At 31.4% G+C, this 19,627-nt stretch overlaps 2 protein-coding genes across 5 annotated transcripts in view; both read right to left on the bottom strand.

Moving 5' to 3' along the window:
- LOC135122727 (period circadian protein) overlaps positions 1–12,997 on the bottom strand; it is a 22,108-nt gene extending 9,111 nt beyond the window's left edge. For all 4 annotated transcript variants that reach the window (XM_064047114.1, XM_064047113.1, XM_064047115.1 and 1 more), the window contains exon 1: positions 12,912–12,997. The gene's annotated coding sequence lies outside the window, so the exon portion shown is untranslated. The remainder of the gene's footprint in view (positions 1–12,911) is intronic.
- Positions 12,429–19,603, bottom strand: LOC135122732 (uncharacterized). The gene is made up of 2 exons (XM_064047125.1): positions 19,509–19,603; positions 12,429–14,601 (listed from the first exon to the last, which is right to left on the bottom strand). The coding sequence occupies exon 2, from the start codon at positions 14,598–14,600 to the stop codon at positions 13,302–13,304; it is 1,299 nt and encodes a 432-aa protein (XP_063903195.1). The 5' UTR covers position 14,601; positions 19,509–19,603; the 3' UTR covers positions 12,429–13,301.
- Positions 19,604–19,627: the final 24 nt, after the last annotated feature.

Below are 19,627 nucleotides of genomic sequence, written 5' to 3'. Positions count from 1 at the left end.
AATTTTGGAATGACGTCATCAACATTTAAGGGAGGACACATACATATATCAGTTTGAATGAGTGCAGTGTAATATATGTACTAATAAAATAATACTGTATACTTAAATTTTCAGGAAAATAGGGTGTGCTGCTCTTGACTTAATCAATAAAATACATTGTCACATGTGCAAATGTTTTTAAGCTATCCTGTATAAGTAATTCTAAAAAAATATGAACGCTTTGATGAACTACAAGCGTAGATTTGCATATTTTGCCAAATAAATCATATCTAATAAGATCTATTCGGCAAAATTTTTCCAAAGAAATAATTGGATAAATTCTGACTAACGATTAACCATTTTTACGATAAACTTAAAAATCCGTAGCCTACTTTCCACTTACTACTAATCCACTTTTGAGTTTTATTAAAATAAATAAAAATTCCTAGAGTTTTTGTTTTTCTGCGTGAAAGACATCTTTACAAGAATAATTCCAACTAGATATTATAGTGGGACAAAGACTTTTTTTTAATTTGTATATTTTAATATACTTTAACAATACGTTAGCTCATGCAGTGTCGGGTTGTGCCGCCGGGACACCGGGAAATTTTCCGAAACAGTCTACTCCTGTTTTTTATACAACACATGTATGTCTGTCTGTCTGTCCTGCCTGTCTGTCTGTCTGTCTGTCTGCCTGTCTGCCTGTCTGCTGTCTGTCCGGATTTTTATTAGACAGATAATCGTCGACATTACTGAACCAATTGTCAAATTTTACGTGTATTACGAATATCGTGCAGATGGTAAAACGCTAATCAAAATTTGGCTAATCATCCCTACCAACAATTTATTGACGCATCTCCTAAATTTGCAGTATCAATATGATTTCAATTCAATAAAAAAAAAAATACTCCTGCACATGTAGTTTATGAACGTCTGTTCAGTTTTTATCTTAGACATCCACATTTTTGGTGAAAAAAATCAAAATTGCAACATCTTGCAATCTAACTTGGAAACTTTTTTTTTTCGTTTATGCTCTTCTAAAATGATAATGACACCATTTTACACTACACCAAATATAAATTGGATGATTCCAAAAACATTGGACGTTTTAGATGAAATTTCTAAATTAAAATCAGTAGAAAGTAAAATGGTACGTTTCAACCAACTTTTTTTTTTCATTTATTTAAGCTAGTTTTTACCTATTTTTTCATCTATTTCAAGGTACTGTATCATTCTTTTAAGCAAACAGATCAATTTTGACGATGGAATTTTTTTACTTTTTCATAAAATAAAAAGTTAAGTTCTGTTATGAATTTTTTTTAATGTATCTTTTTAACGTCTCATCCCATTTTTAAGATTATTTTTTAAAAAGTTGTGGAAATCTAAAGATTTTGACCATGATTCCAGCGGGTCCATATAGAAACCGCTGACTTTGAGATTTTTGCAAAAAAAAAATTAAAAAAAACACTTTAACCTCAAAATTGGCTTGTTTTCTTAAAAAACAATGTAAAGCACCTTATAATAAATTAAAAAACAAAATAAATATGGGGTGAAATTCACTATCGTAAGCATCCTAAAAAATGATGAGGTCATTTCATAATTTTGCAGAACAAATGCTTCTTAAATTATGTTTAATCTAGAATCCGTATTGAGTTTTTACCCTTGTCATTGAGATTTTTGGGAAAAAATTCAAAATTGTATTTTACAATTTGACTTTAAAATTGCAAAAGCGAATATACTGCAAGTATTGCAAACGTTGTTTATTGTTCGTTAAAAGCCTTCCCAAAAAATAATGACGTCATCTTATAATTCTGCCGAACAAACGTTTTTTAAATTTTATGAAATAACATATTCCTGCATGCGTGATTTATGAATCCGTGTTGAATTTTTACCCTTAACATCCAGACTTTTGGAAAAAAAAATCAACATTGTAGGTATACGAGTAACAATACTTTACAATCTAACAACCGAATGATGTAAAATCATGGAAATATTTTAAGATTATTAGAAACATGTTAATCGTTAATCAAAGTGTATTAGTCACCTTACATTTTTACCGAATTTCGTCAAATTAATCAGTTAGTCCTTTCCTCTGCCTAGAGAACACAAAATCGACCAAATTTCATTTTCTTTTAATAGCTGATGCTTGTAATCTGAACGTGCTAATAGTCGAATTCGGTTGAAGTTAAACATAAACAGTCGAAATTAAGCTTATACTGAGAAATTGAAAATATCTACATTTTTCCCCGTTAGTTATCCGCTTTAAATACATTTCATTCACAAAACGAAAATCGTAAAATCTAATTTTATCATTTTTTAAAGAAACGACCAATACCCAAAGAACATTTGTGTACAATACCACAGGGTCCCATTTTGTAAATTTTCCGGTGGACCCACATGTCCTCAATCCGGCACTAAGCTCATGGGTGAAAAGTTATAAAAAAAATTATCAATCTTCCTTAACACACCCGTTGTACCAAAATTTAAAATTTCTATACTGCATACCCCCTTCCAGAAAAATAATTATGTTCTTACCAAAAATTGGTGAAATCACTTCTAATTGCTGCAGTTCATTTTACATAACTTTAAATTATTAACAGTGACTTAAACAATAATAATATTGATTTAAAAGTACTGCAATTTTGGTTAAACCGTCAAAATTTTCGAATCAAATGTTAAATAAACCGTTTTTTAGTACTTTGTTCATCACCTTGCCCATGATATATTAAGGAATATTAAACTTTGATAATTGTTATTGTTAAACTATTCTGTGACTATGCAAAAACCAGAATTTCCAAACGCATTTATTTTTTGTCCCTTCTTCATATTACTTTATATGTAGATACCACAAAATAAACCACCTTTTAAAACCGAAACCAGCTGAACGCTTTTAGAATGTTTAAAATTGCAACACATTTATATACCTACCATTAAAGCAAACACGAATAGTCAGTACTTGGAAGTTACCGGTAAATAAGTTTCAATAGAGGCTTAAAATTTCAAGAAAACATAAAGTTCAGTTTGAAACACGTGTTTAATTGCATTTTACACTGCACGTGATTTTCAAACGATAGTAACCAATCGGTTGCATTTCACAATCGTCTCTCTGTAAATTTTATTTTAAACGTGCTTGAATGTTAAAGGATACCAAATAACGTGTATTAATTAATTGGACTGCAATTAATCCAAAATGTTACTAATAAATTTATAAGGAAAATAGACGCACAAGTGCGTATATCAACCAGTGGATCATCTATTTAAAAAAAAAAACCAAATATAACGTGGTATTAAACGATTAATCGAAAAACCTCACAGACAAAGATTATTCTTAAATTGCGTTTTAAACTTATTTATCGATTTGATTGTGTTTGCGAGCACGATTACGTGAACGTGAAGGCAAGAATAGACTGAACGTACAATAAGGGCATATAATTTCACCAACTCGTTATATATAAACTCGTGGGCAATTACTGTTCATGCTCTATTATTTCGGTCTTTTCAATTAACTCTGTTTCGAGTTACATTGTGCTAAATATATACCTATTTAGGAAGAAAAGAAAATATAACTCACTTTAACACCAAGGTTTATTTTTATCATTTCATCATAGTGATACCAACTTCAATCGTTTTCTGTGAACATTACAAACGCATGACAGTGACAATATAATTACTAATCAGTAGGTATAGTTTTAATTTTAAACACATTACTCAATATGTCCTTGTCACAAACAATCTGCAATTTTTTTAACAGCGTTCTAATTTTGATTTGGTTCAGATAATTAAGTTTTCTTATATAATACATTTAAGTTGTAACAAATGCTTTATATAACCCAGTTGAACTGGAAAACCAAGATGGCAATCTCATCTCTTCTATAAATTGCATAACATATCCCCACAATCTGAGACTCTGAACAAGAGTAGTAATTATAGCTTCAGTTTTCAGTATTTGAGTTCCAATCAATCTATTAAAAAAGACACAGCAAGGTGTAATAAAAATAAAATTCTCTTACAACTTTGTTTTGTAATCCATTGACTAATGGGCTCCAATTAGATATTGTTAGCGCATACACAAGCAAAATCTGTTTTCGAAGCACAAGATATTTTGACATATTTAAAATTAGAAAATAAATGTGTATTTATAAAAAATATGTTTATATTTTGGTATTAAATACTACAATGCTCATATTCATTTACTTAAGCGAATTAATTGTGAAATCTTGACCTTCTACATAAGTAAATTCCATTTTGATAAGTTAATGGTAAGTGACTCATAACAACTGTAAAATATAAGTTGACTGGTCTTTAATTCGTTCTCAAAATACCTTAAAAAAGTCCTCAGCCTTATAGCTTAGAGTAGATAAAAGTATAAAGTATGGAAATTCTGTAAACGGCATTGTTTTTAGCTTGAAAGGAGAAACTGAATTTAACACCGCAAATATGATTTTGGTATGAACACTTACACGTCTTACATTAGTTTTTAACTGTAAATATTATAAAATATGTATGTGAAAATATATTAAAAGAATGGATTATATTTAGCTGATATACACCGGGTGTTCCAGCGTACGCGTTCCACTCAAATATCTCAATTATTTTAAAACATAAAAATTTGAACTTACGTATGATCAATATATTATATAATACAATATATGAAATGAGTAGACTATTGGCACCGCATTAGCTTCATTTTCACCGGAAATTACATCTTTTTTTTTTCTAAATTTAAAGAATACAGTTTGTAGTACTACAAAAGAGAGCTTTTTTTTTCAATGACATATGATTCAGGATAACAGTATTCATCTAGAAGCTTTAAAACGCTTGTGAATTAAAAAAAAATATACAGTGGTGTTTCTCAAACAACGTTTCCTCTTATTCTCGTGTTCTGGCTTGTCTTTTAGATTAAAATAAATGAAATATTTTAATGTCACAAAATGGAAAACGAAAGATTCAGCAATGTCGAAAAGTTAGATATGATCCTTATTTACGGAGAGTGTAAGCGAAATAGAAGCAATCCAGAACAATATACGAAGAAGGATTTTCGGAGAGCCAACAACCAAGTTGGATGTATTCCGCAAGATTAGCAAAAAAATTTTGAACAATATCGGGCTTTCAAAAAGAAACGCAGTCTTTTTTTTTCGGGCGGGAAACAGATGAAGAACATACTGCAGGTGTGTCTTGGGGAGGGTTAATGTAGATCTTCGTATTTCCATCAGGCAAATACGCTAAAAAACGAATATTTCAAAATACTCTATACAAAGAATTTTTTAAAAACGGCCAAATTTTATGATTACAAAATTTATTTACATGAAAATTGGTTTACCGTTTCCGTTTGTCTGTCGACTGTGTCTATTTTTATTAGACAGATAATTTGTTTATTATTTTTAGATTGTTGTATTGTTTAATCCGTCTTGATCTTTACACACATAATTTGTAACTTCGACAAACGAATCGGTGGTTAATTAGTCTCTAATTTTTTATTGGTCAAATTAAGAACGAGTCACTCTATTTTCTCGAACATGTGTGAATACAGTAATGTTGCACACGTCTGTATTTAATAATAAGAACATTTCCGTCCACTGTAGCTTAACTAGTTTATATAGTTATAAATATAATTTTAGTCGCCTCCTTTGTTCTGAGGAGACAAACTCGCCATAAAATCAAACAAATTGATACGTGCTCAATCGTGACATTCTTTCAATGTGTAGACATAAACAATCGAAGTTAAGCATGTGCACTGACGCTGCGGGGTATTTACGCAAAATCGCAAAATGAAATTTTAACAAGAAGGATTTGTTGGACTTTAAGGGCGAGGGAAGTGTCGAAATAACCTTCGACATTTTTTTTTAATCAATTATCCTTTCGCACCAAATTGACTTACTTTATTCAAACAAACCTTTTGTTACTTGTCGAACCTAAGCTAAGTAACTACATAATTCGACAAAACGCTAGTTTCATATTTTCCGGACATTACATGTCCCCTAGAGTACGAAACAATAGGTCCCCGTGTCTGTCTGCTTGACATCTTTATTAAACAGAATAATCTCCGAAACTACTGGGCCGATTGTTCTCAAATTTTAAATACATGTTATGAGTGTCGTGTGCATGGTAAAACGCTGACTAAAGTGTATGTCTCATTGTTATACATTAAACATTATTTAAGTTTTATAAAATAATGTACTTGTGGTTTTAAATCCGTCTCGATTTTTCACCTAGGCATCCAAGTTTTTCCCAAAAAATTTAAATTGTATTACCACCTTTTATAAGCAACTCTGAACGTGGAGAGACTTTGACGTGCCGGCTTCGGACTTGTAATGTGAAGATTGTGAACATTTGAACATTTATATTAACCCTATCAGATGATAAAAAATGTCTTAATTGCGAAATTCATGCAGCAACTTTACTTCTTTACGATAGCTAAGGAAGTGTTGTAATGGGGTTCATCCAACGAGTGGCCACTTGTCTAAACGTTTCATGACCCGTAAAATACGGAAAAAACGTGGTTTCCCGTACTGGACTGATTGTTGTTAATTTAGTATGTATAATAAAAATCTCATGTAGATGGTAAAAGGCTGACCAAAATTGGGCTAATCATCCTCACCACCAATAAGATGACATCATCTCCAAAATTTACATTTTAATGTTTACATTAAGATTCTCCTGCACTTATGGTGTATCTATTCGTGTTGATATTTCATCCTAGATACCCATATTTTTGGAAAAAAATTAAATTTTATAACAACATTTTGCAGTTTAACCTCGAAAGTACAAAACCAAATACTCTGAAATCTTGCAAAGGCTTTAATATTATCGTAATCTTGTTAAATTGTTAATAAAATTCTTTCGTTTATCACCTACCAAAAAATTGATGACGCCATCTCAAAATTTTTCCGGCTAAATCCTCTCTGAAATATACAAAACATTATGGCTCTATAGTTGTGATTTATCAATGCACTCATAGTTTTTAGAGAGAATTAAAGATTGGGGTAATTTATTTTAATTTATGTAGGATATCACAAAAAAAAATTAAATTGCGCAAAACCAAATTTTATCATTTTTCTTCTGGGCGGGGGAAATTCTGTCGAAATAACCTTCGGGTAAAACTCAAAAACTATGGAACCTATTACTTTAAAATTGAATGAAAATTGACTGTGAAATGTTAATCACACAGTACCTAATCTTACTTTAAAATATTAGGGCTAAATCTCCAAACTTTTATTATAATTGTCAAATTTTGCTAATTTCAGTGTAACAATAAATTACCACCAGCTACAGAATCTTAACCTCCAAAAGTTGATGGCAAAAAAATGTCCTCAAGTTAGACAGCATTTCTTTATTTACTTGTGTTGATCTTTGTTAATCGCATTATGTTTTTATTTTTCACATTAAATATGATGTTTCTAAAAATGATTGTTCGAACAGACTTACTATAGCGATTTTCTAAAGAACGGTTCATCTAATTTCCCTGCAGTTTTGTAATTTTTTTTTTCAGCAACCAAAAAAATGTATATATGAATTTTGAATCTTTCAAAAAGCAATAATCCTCTCTGTGTGCGCAGGTACATTTAAATAGCAAGATAATTTTTATATATTCACAAAAGACTGATCGAAACAAGATGATTTTTATTATTATTACTATTAGCCATTAGCATTGTTTTTCCCTTTCTTTATTTTCGCTCTTTAAATTAACTTTCAGATAAAGTTAAATCTATTATATACGACAGAAGTTTCAAAGCGGATATTTTATCAAATTTATATTTTTGAGAGCAGTGTATACCTACATACCAAAAATTGTATTTATAATTTTATATTTTAACACAAGTGACTAACTTCAACACATAACAAAAATTGTTAATAAAGATGTCTTATTAGATAATTACACAAGTGGCCGATTACTATTTCAGTAAGTATTTTCAAATCTCTTCATTATTTTTGTGAAACATTATAGCAACTAGTTCTCTCCATTATATGTTCAAACTCCAAATTTGGTTTTTTATATCTGTATTTTGAAAATAACGTAAATAAATTTGATAATGATTTCAAATGTTGGAAAGTCTTATACCCACTGGCCTCAATAATGAAGTTTTACTTTTACTACAAATGACACTACAGGTTGTGTCAGATACAGCATTTTCGAGTTGAGTTTTTACTTTACACAATTTTGTGATGACATCAACATTTTTGCAAGAACACGTATATCAACTTGGATTGGTGTAGTGTAATACTAACAACAACAGTATTGTATTACCGAAATTTTCTGAGAAAATGGAGTGAACCGTTCCTGATTTATATAAGCAAATCTAAAAAATATGAATGCAGTGATAAATCACAAGCAAAAACTCATCATATTTTGCACATTTTGATTCACAATTAAGCATGCTTACAATAACTTTAAAACGTCTGCAAGATTTCAAAGTATTCAATTTTGCAATTCTTGATTTATTCAATAAAATAAATTGACTGATTTATTAATTTTTTTGAGTCTCCTTGTATAAGCAAATCCAAAAAATATGAATGAGATGATAAATCACATTTTAGATTGGACTTATTCGGCAAAATTTTGACCTGACGTCATCAATTTTTTGGAGGGGATAAGCAAATATGTTTTGATTAAAAATGTATCATGCTTATCACAACTTTAAAAGATCTGCAAGATTTCAAAGCATTCGGTTTTGCAGATTCAAAATTAAATTACAAAATGTTGTTTTGTAATATTGATTTTTTTTTTTCAAAAATCTGGAAGTTTTGGGTAAAAACTCAACACGGAATCATAAACTACATGTGTAGGATTATATGATTTTATACAATTTAAAACCCATTAGTAAATGGGTTTTAAATTGTACATAGTAATGTACAATTTTAAAGGGACGTCATCACATTATTGGTGGGGATGATTAGACAAATTTTGGTTAGCGTTTTAATATCTACATGATATTCCTGATATAAATACAAAATTTGACAACAATCGGCCCAGTACTTTCGGAGATTACCAAATAAAAATCCGGGACGGCAGACAGATGGACAAACGGACAGACGGACGGACAGACAGACAGACGGAAACGGGAGACCTATCTCTTCGTATTGTAGGGGTCATGAAAGGTCGAGAAAACGTAAAAGTAGAAAGTCGCTTACACTCGGGAAGTAAAAAGAGTATTTATATTATGTATTGTCCTTGCAAATTAGCGAGTTACATTCCAAACACTTTGAAAATTAAATAGCGCCCTTGAAATCCAGAAATATCCCAAACAGGATAAAAATAAGGCTTTTCTGCCAATGACAGGATTCAATGCGCTAAATAAAAAATAAATTAATTCGGTATTCAATTTTCAACAACTTGTTTTCCTCAACACGTAACTCATAATTATAAATGAATACTTTCAATATTGTCAATTCTTTGATTTTAGGTATTCCTGTGTATCACGAGGTTAATACCATGTTAAGGCTAACTGAACCATAATTCATCGCATTGCAATTTAATACTCGTCTGTAAATTTACGTGTCGTAACAGAAAATCGCATGTTGAACAACGTGCTTGCGAGGTTCGGTTAGACACCTCTGTTAATGCCAGCTGCAAAGTTGTTATGTGAACTGGGACTTTATACCATCGCCTTTTTATGACATATTTACAGAAAAAAATAAGTTCTTGATTTCATAAAAGATGGAAGAATTATTTATAGTGAGTTGATCGCGGTTACCTTTCTCCCATTCCCAATGGTGTCTAGAAGATCACCTTAACACACTTGCTATTTTTATTAGCAATTGTTACTTATTTGTGTATGCTATAAGCGGCTGTTATAGTTCACCGATTTATTAGACACACTTTTAGTATATTTTATCCATTTGAATGTAGAACACAGGTCACGTTGTATACATATGTCCAATTCAGGCAAACAAGGTTTTCAATAAATTTAATATGAACTGGATGATATGATGTTTTCAGGTATTTGGTCGACGTATCTACATGCGAACTTGAAATTAGAAAAACCGTTCCTGAGACAACAAAGAGATGAGGTACTCGCGGGCAAATAGACGAAAAAGAGAAATTTGCATTTTCGTTTTCTAGCACTCGTGAAACCTATAAAAATAAAAAAAAATCAAAATTGTGCAACATTTTATAATTACTAATATAAGAGCAACACTAATAACATTAGACCAATTTTTTTGTTCACATTGTAACAAAATTAATACATTTATCCTAAATTTTCTGCACAACCGTAAACAAAGTTTTTCTTTGTCTAAAACTCCCAATTCAAATTTCCAAGTCAGTCACGTTGTGTTTAATATTTGACTTTTACATAACTGAAACTTTAAAAGTCTTTAGGAAGTTTATTCATAGTCACACTTCACAGCAAACGGTAAATATCAGAAAAAGCGTGTGTTTGTGTTTACAACACGTGGTATAGTAACCAATATACCCACACGCACCTGCAAAAATAAAGTTGTCAAAACTTTGTAGGTTTCCACCTATCCATCTATTTATGCACGTTGTAATGAACGTGCAGCACATAAAGTGAACTGAATGGTGAAGTAAATAATGTTTACGTAACCATCTGTTAGATATTTATTGTGATATTCACTTGAAATAAACCGGTAATTCAAACATATTTGGAATAACAATCAACATGTGGTTGTACACGTTCCTTCCAAATTTCCTTAATCAATAAAATTTGTGAATAGTGTTTCAAGTTTTCCTTTCGGTTCGTACAAGAGAAAATCTTCACCTAACATATTTTCCTACGCTTTAAAAAAACTTAGTGTCCAAATAACAGCTAAGGAAACTATTGTTAAAGTTAGCATTGAAATTTTAGTTTCAAAAATATGTAGTTACTTTTTTTTAATAAAACCATACATCAATGAAAGAGCTGCTTTTTGAAGAGTTGTCCTTGATGGGATTTTCAATCAAAGACAAACTTCCAAAAATCCATCGTTGTCTTTGATGGTGTTATTTATTGTCCTGTCGTATAATTGTTATTATTAATTACCGATAAAAAAAGAATTCACTTCAATTCTACTATAACGGACTTTTTGAAATTTTCAGGATGCAATGAAATGGTCTTAAGAAAAGGAGACAATGAATTAATCAATCAATCATTCAATCAAATTACATACATAATTTAATAACAGTTTTTTCCTTCTATATGAAAAGAATAATTATTATAGCAGGAGAAAATGCAACTCCGGCGCGAATAAGCGTTTATTTTATAAAGTAGATTAAATAATTATGTCCATTTAGAGCACGAAGCTATTAAAGTTGATCTAAAATCCATATTCTTAAATGCTACTTTGACCATAATTTAAGAATAGTTATCTTTATCTCTTTAGAGGAAATACCACGAAAGGATGCTAATCAACTATTATTTTATTTAAAAAAATCTAAAAAATCCAACAATGTACAATTGCAGCACAAAATCTTCGATGTCAATGTCAATGTCACAGGCTACAAAATTTTCAAAATGACGGAAAATTGACGTCCAAGATTCATTTTTAGTGTTTTTATATATTATATTCGTAAAAAATATGACACCGATTGTGCTTTCAAGGGAATCGAAGTTCAGTCAAGTGTGATGTTAACGAATCTTCTGTCTGAAAAAAGCTAAAGAAATACGGATAAATAGTATGCATTAAGCTCTTCATAACTACCAGAATACGAAAGTGCAAGTTTCTTCTTCCAGTCTGTTGGCAATTTTTATTAGGTATCAGAACAAAACCAAAAAAATCTATAAATAAATACATAGGTAATAATAAACAAAACATTGTTCTCTTATACAACCATGGGGAGTTGCCATTAAAGAGTTATAGTTCTAGTACAACTTCTAAAGGGTGACCTACGTAAATCAAATCTCAAAAATTGCTTTCCACCAATTTTTCTTAGTTCTTTAATACAATACAAAAATAGTTCTGTCGTTGGCAATAGATATCTTCATTGAACGACAATTAACTTGTCAAAGAATTTTACATAATATCAATATTGAAAAACAGCTATTTTTACTTCAATATTTATAAAAATGATTTCTTTAACCAGTTTTAATTGATGTTGCTTTTCAAGAACTTCCACACATCTTCTAAGTAAACTGCAGTTTTAGCGGATCTCTAAAATACGAATAAAGTTTAAACTTTTGCAATTTTTGAAAAATACTGAAAAAGTTTGACGCACAAATTTAGACTGCATGACATTCAGACCAACTGTTGAAGATTTTTTTATCCCAAGGTCGTCGTTGTGCAAAAGTAGGTAGTAACAGAGAATTGACAGTTGGGTCAGGTTTATCAATAGTTAATTAACAATTAATCGACAGTTTCACTAATTACATTTCCTTAGATCATTCCAATGTCCCCAGTTGAACTCAAGTTTCAACTCTATTACAACACTTACTTATACATGGTATTGTGCAAATTGTCTGCAACAGTATCACTTCCGTCTGGGAAAAATGAGGTACAAAAATGAAGACGTTGCATTATTTTGACTGATTATAAAGCCCGTGTATTTTTTAGCGCTATGTGGGTAGAAAATAATGGTGTATATTAACGTTTTATAATATAGATGATTTATATAGACTAGATATAGAGTCCAGGTATACGAAACTTTTTACTATTCATTACGCAGCATATACTTGGGTATTCAGAAATTCAGCACTTTATATTCATACAGTCATCTTCCTTACCTTCACTTTTATCTAATTTGATCTATTAAAATTAGATGTGTAAGTGTAAAAGGGTAAAGTTACCTAGCTCTTGGTATTAGTTTAAATTCATTAGAAAACAGACTTTTATTAATATATTTAAATTGAAATTAATTATCCGTCATTATTACTATTATTAATTATATGTACAAAAGACATGCTATTACCGTGAGGTTATATGAATGAAATCATTATTTCCGGAAAAAAAAATCTCCGTTAAATCACCAAGTATAAATCTACGCAAAATGCTATACTTACACAAGGCTTTGAATATTCTGATATTAACCATAACTATAAAAATACGAAACCAATATTTAACTTTCACTATAGAACCGCACTATTCGACCGTAACAAAATTATTTCGTATTACCGCGAGCTTGGCTGGAACTTTACTAGCGCAACATTTCTTGACATTGGTAAAGAGTATGTGAGACAAGGAAACAAAATAATACACCAGGGGAGCACGCAGCCGGTGAATACCACTCACGCTTCAAGCAACGTGAGCTGTCTTTTCCTGCAGCAAGCTCGCATTATCGTCCTTTGTCCACAATTCGGAATCAACTCTAAAACTATACAACATTTTAGACAACCCTTTCACTTCAAAAATTATTCCAGTTCTAATAATAAAAAAGTACAAAACAAAAAACTTTAAACATGGCGGTTTGTTAAATCTAGCAGCATTTTATGAAATTTGGTGGTAGTTTTCTTGTCTAACATTAATATTCTCCGATATTCTTGGGCGACTGCTGTATTCAATCTCCGTTCGTCGTTTTCTAGGTTGCTTATATCCTCTTGGAGGTGAATTTTAAGAGTTTCTATTCTCTGGTTTTCTTCGAAATTGGCGGCACATTTTTGAGTTTCTTGAAAAATACATTCCTTTTCTTCTTGCTCGTCAGCGGCGACTTTAGTTTTTAACTCTGTGAGAAAGGCTTGAGCTTTTTCTAGCGTTTGTTTCAAAACGTCTAGTTTCGCCTTCTTGTCAGACGCAGTATTGTTCAACGAATTTAATTCATCTTGATTTGTTTTCACAATATTTGCCATTTGGTTATCATCCTGTCTAATTTCCTGTAAATTATGAACATTCAAAGCTTCTAGATCCAAATTAGCTAAACATTTTGCAAAGTCTTCGTGGCGTTTCACATTTTCTGAATCCGTCACGTTATCCCATGTAGCACAAAAATCACGATTTAGTTCCTGCAATTCAATTTCCAAACATTTTTCAGTTTCTTTTAAATGTTCGAGTTCGTTTTCGGAAATTACGGCCTCCTGTAGCTCATTTTCCTTTTCTTCTAGCAACTTCAACTCATATTCTAGATAATCGACTTCGCTCTGTAGTTCCTTCATTTCGAGAATATTTTGTGCAGAAACTCTCTCATCGTTCGCTTTGTGTTCCAACACCTTCTGATAGTTTTCTTTTACTTGGTCTAATTTCTGCAGTAAGGATTCTGACAAGTCACTGGTGTGCGCCAAACTCTCAACGATTTCAGCGTATGTCTGCAGCAACTGTTGTTCTTCCATTTTGTTGTTTTCAAAATCGGCGAGACTTTTTAAATGGTCATTTATAATAACTGACACCTCGTCTGCACAATTGTTCACGTAAATTACAAAGTGTATGGAAAACTTCACCAAGTGGTACATTTTTTTGCCTGCTGAGGCATAAAAGTCCACTAGACTGAGTGAGTGTTGCTGCATCCTTTTGAACACGTTTGCTACTTTGCAGTATAATTTTACTTCATCGTCGTAATTCAGATTATCAAAGTCGTCTCCGCCAAGGTCCTCGTTTATCAAAAACGCAATTTTTTCATTGAAATCGTTAATGAGATACACGTAAAAGAGTTTAATGAAATCAGGATTGCCTCGTAAAATGTCGTCTTTATGAAACTGTAAGTCTGGCCAGAAATCTCTGATTAAATGGATGGTATTCGGAGCGTCGCTTGGTACTGCCATTCTGAAAACGAGAAAAAATCAAACGATTTAATATAATGTTTATTTAAAAATCCAAAATTAGCATAGCTACAGTGATATAATTCTGTCAGGACTAAAAGAGTTCATCAATTACAAAAATTGTCTACGCGTTTCGCCAACCACGTTGTAATAATTTATGTATAGGTACAACACTAACCTTCAATTTTTACAGATAATTTGTCTATTTATCTACTACCAATAATTGATGACGTCACTTAATTTTTTTGTATAACAAAAATTGCGTTATCACCACGCCGTAACGGTGGAACATATTAAAAATTGTAATAAATCTTAAAAACTAATAATCAAAAAACAACTACAAGTGCAGGATACGTTATTTTATAAAATTTAAATAACATTTATTGGACAAAATTTCGTGATGACGTCATTAATTTTTTGAGAGAGGATAAACGGCTAAATTTTGATTAATGATTTACCATGTTTACGATAACCTTAAAAGGTTCTAAAGATTTCAGAGGATTCAGTTTTGCAGTTTCAAACTTTGAAAAATGTTACACTATTTTGTTTTTTTTTTTTCAAAAATTTGAATGTCCAGGGGAAAACTCAACACGGATTCATAAACGACAAGCGAAGGAGTATGTTATTTTATGAAATTTAAATAACATTTACTGTTGTAAGTTATGGAGATGACGTCACCCATCGTTAGTAGGGGTGTTTAGACAAATTTTGGCTAGCGTTTTACCATCTACATAACATACATCTAAAATTTGAACAATCGGTCCGGTAGTTTCGAAGATTATTTGTTGAATAGGCGAATAGACGGAAACGGAGACCTTCTGTTTCGTCCTCTAGAGATCATGATGCATACAGAAAACATGACTCTAGCCATTCGTCGAATGGACCCTTTTAAAATCCAAACACAATTCCAAAATAAGAAATATTAAATAAAAATGTTCAGTACGTACAAATACGTGTAACAAACGACAATACTTGTGTCTATGTCTATGTGATATTTACTAATCCTTATTCTTCTCTTTATTTCTTATTAACTTAATAATTGTTTTTGAGTCTTTACAATACTTGCTCAGCTTACGCTTGGAAAGTGAAGTAAAAAACAAAATTTTATACCAATTCAAAAGAAATTATTATCACCTAGTGAAAACTGCTTTTTATAAAGCTACATAGTCATATACAGGGTGACTATGAAATGTCGTACATCAAAATGTTTCACGGCTTTTTTAATATTCTATTATGCCACCTAAATTATTGGTTGCCTACTCATCACGCAAAAAACACACTAAACAAATTGGTCGAAAGTTGTTTCGACAGAACTTCTTTCGTTCCTGAAGTACAATGAAACATGTCCAGCATTTTCGAATTGAGTTTTTTCCTTACACAGATTTGTAACCCTCACTATAGTAACGTAAACTTTACAAAAGTTCTCTGTCAAAGTGTTAAAAAATTCGGATTATTTTTTCTGGTGTTCCGTGAAATTCTATGACTACACCCTCATGTTTTCTCGACTTGTTATAACCCTTAGAGTACGAAAAAATAGGTCTCCCGTTTCCGTCTGTTATTATTTTTAATAACACCCACGCATGCTCGCTGCGCTCGCATTTTAAACGATTTCTTTTTGCACTTTAGTCTCGTGAAAAACAAATATAAAAGATATATAAATACGGCTCCTAATGCAACAGAAGAAGCGTCAGTTTTTAAAATAAAAGTGTTCTGCAAAATTTGGATATTGTAAAATCGGTGGGAAGCATTTTTCAATGTTCAAAAGAGTTTTGACATTCCACGGTCCAACTAAATTGCACATTTTTTTTGCTTAATCTGTTTATTAGCAAAATCTTGTGAAGTTTTATTTTTGTAAAGTTTTTTCTCTTCTTCGTTTCCTATTTTTTCTCAAAACAGTACGATAATGCTTCAAACATATTTCACTCAATATTTTCTTGTACAGAAATATGGACTTTGCGATTAAGCTCCACCCCTCGGTCTTACGACGAATAAAAAAATTTGTCACAATTGAGATGGGGCGGGTGGGTGGGGCTTATCCATTTCAATAATAAAATACATAAAATATCGAAAAAATCAAAATTCAAGGTTAGAATTATAAAATCGAAAATTCTAGGTTAGAATTATGTTTTAAGTATTATGTTGTTGAAAGTAGACTCTTACCATTAAGGAAAAGAAGTCAATGATTAAGCCCCACCCACCCGCCTCTATCCCAATTGTGATGAATTTTTCATTTATTGTTACTTCGAAGAACGGAGTATAATTACAAAATCCACATTTCTTTAAAAAAATGTACGATTGGATTGCTGCAGTGTAATACTAAAAATAACAGTATTGTATTCCCAAAATTTTGTGGGAAAATGGAGTAAGCCGTTCCTGATTTAATCATAAAATAAACTGACTCATACGTTAATTTTTTTGAGCCACCTGTTTAAGCAAATCTAAAAAATATTAATACAGTGATAAATCACAAGTAAAAACTCATCATATCTTGCACATTTTGGGTAGAATTTATTCGGCAAAATTTTGAGCTGACGTCATCAATTTTTTGGAGGGGGTAAGCAAACATATTTTGATTAAAAATTTATCATGCTTATCATCACTTTAAAAGATCTGCAAGATTTCAAAGCATTCAGTTTTGCAGATTCAAAATTAAATTGCAAAATGTTGTTTTATATTTTATACGATTTAAAATCCATTTACTATGTACAATGTTGAAGTGGCGTCATTACATTATTGGTGGGGCAAATTTTCATTAGCGTTTTACCATCTACATGATATTCCTACAAAATTTGAAAACAATCGGTTCAGTATTTTCAGACAATCGGACAAACAGAGGGAAACGGGAGACCTATTGCTTCGTACTCTAGGGGTCATGAAAGGTCGAGAAAACGTAAAAGTAGAGAGTCGACCGATGGAGTCGATTACAAAAACTGAAAAAAGTTAGATTGTGAGTAACATTTATGACAAGCGACGAGTAGTCATCAATTATCACAAAGAGACGGCACATTTCACAAAATTTCAAAGCCAACTTGATGTATGCACAATTTTTTATAATCGCTTGTATAACTGATGCGCTATCGAAACAGCAAACTGTAACCAGTAGGTGTTCACGCTAATAACAAAAATTACCAAAATGACAAAAAAATGAAATTTTTTATATGAAAATTTCCTAGGCAAAACGAATTTTAGAAGAAAAAAAATGTAGGGTGTTATTATGTAGAACAGAACAAAGGAGAACAGGAAAATTGTTGAATCGGAATTTTGTTCGAATATATGGACTTTTGAACACTTGTCTTTGATAGAATTTTGGTCTTGTCAGATTACTGTCAATTCAGGTGTTGAAAATGCAACCAACGATCAGAGACAAACTTTCAAAAATCCATGGCTATCTGTGGTCGTGTCTTTTAATGCTGTCTCGGGACGTAACTGTTTCTAGAGTAACGATTGTTCATTATGTCTATAAGTTTAAATTTTATACCGTATGATCCAAAAGTTTTTAGATAAAGGGAGGCTCTGATTAATGCACGTAAGTTTGTCCTATTTCTTTCCAATACATCAGCCCTGTATCTATCATCCCCTACGTGTTATCGTCACAGCCTCCCTTTATCTGAAAAATTTTGGATCATACTGTAAAAGAAAATTATATCACAGCATAGATAACAATCAGTAGAGACGGCTCGCCGTTTTTCGTGACCCGTTTTCGTGGGTGGTTGTTCGCATTATGACCGAATGAGGGCGCCCAACTGACGTCTAAAATATTTGAAATTTGGCAGTTTTGTTACAATATTTTTGCCAGTTTTGCTTGTTTAAGACTGCTTTTCCGGTAGAATTGTACAAATAGTATAAAAATGTAATTTTCACAATAAAAGGTAAAATCTTTGTCCGATGAATTTTCATACCGGATCCCTGTTGTGCGCCTTATTCTCTCCCTCGTGTTTGGAATTCTTGGAAAAGATAGTAAACATAACACATTTTTTGTTTAAAAAGTCGTCGCAAACGAACAACAACGGTGGTTATGAATAAAATAAAAACTGTAACAAATCAGCGTGTTTATAAATTAAATATGGACTTTTCTTTTTTCTTATTGCGATTCACGATTATACGATTTGAGCAAACTAGACAGTTTGCAATAAATTGCGTACGAATCAATTTTTGAAATTGTAAATGCAGTGATACTTCTTAAATTGGGTGGCGACATCTAGGAATAGTTTAGGCAACGACCACCCATGACGGCTTAAAATTCGGGTCAGAAAGAACAAAGGCGCCGACACGAGCTGTCTCTACTGATTGTTATCTATGCTGTGATTATATTTTTGTATATGCAACCAGCAATATAATACAAGATGAAGATATTTATATTTCCCGCCCCTCTATCAATATATTTTAGACCTATTTTCCAGTTCGTCGAAGTTCAAGTACTGCTTTTTTGCCTTTCTACAAACTATGCGGCTATATTTTTTTCGCTTTATTTCTGGTCGGCACAAATTTAATAAACTATTCAAATGTACCCACTATTTCATTCAGCACCACTCTCCCCTAATTGTTATTCATAAATTAAGAACAGAAAAACGTCAGTTTATTTTTATTAATCATTACAAGAAAAAGTCTGAAGCAAAACAGACAAATACAAAGGTTGGTATAATTTTTCTTCTTACCAAAAAAAATGTGTCAAATATTGAGGTTATGGTACTGAACGTGGGGCGAGGAATATCTTTTTCTACCTAATATATCCATTTAATTTTATAAATTTAAAACAATATCACAAAGAATGATTTCTGACAGTCGTTATTACTAAAAGCAGTTACAAAAAAAAATGAAAACGCCCGAAAAACGTCCAGTAGCCACTTTTTCGGGCGTGCAAGAGTAGTAATTAATAAAATAACAATTTTCCTGCTGAATGTAAAGATTTACCTTGATTGCAGCACAAATTAAATGAACACAAAAACGTTACTGATTAAAACAATTCAAATTTGTATACGTTGTTTACAAATGCGATACTGAATGTCAAAAAGTCACGACACGCAACACGC

This window comes from Zophobas morio, unplaced genomic scaffold (genome assembly GCF_036711695.1).
Source record: "Zophobas morio isolate AGI-343-1 ecotype UQ-CSIRO unplaced genomic scaffold, CSIRO_AGI_Zmor_V1 ptg000005l, whole genome shotgun sequence".
NCBI lineage: Eukaryota > Metazoa > Arthropoda > Insecta > Coleoptera > Tenebrionidae > Zophobas > Zophobas morio.
This window is presented reverse-complemented; position numbering and strand designations above follow the sequence as displayed.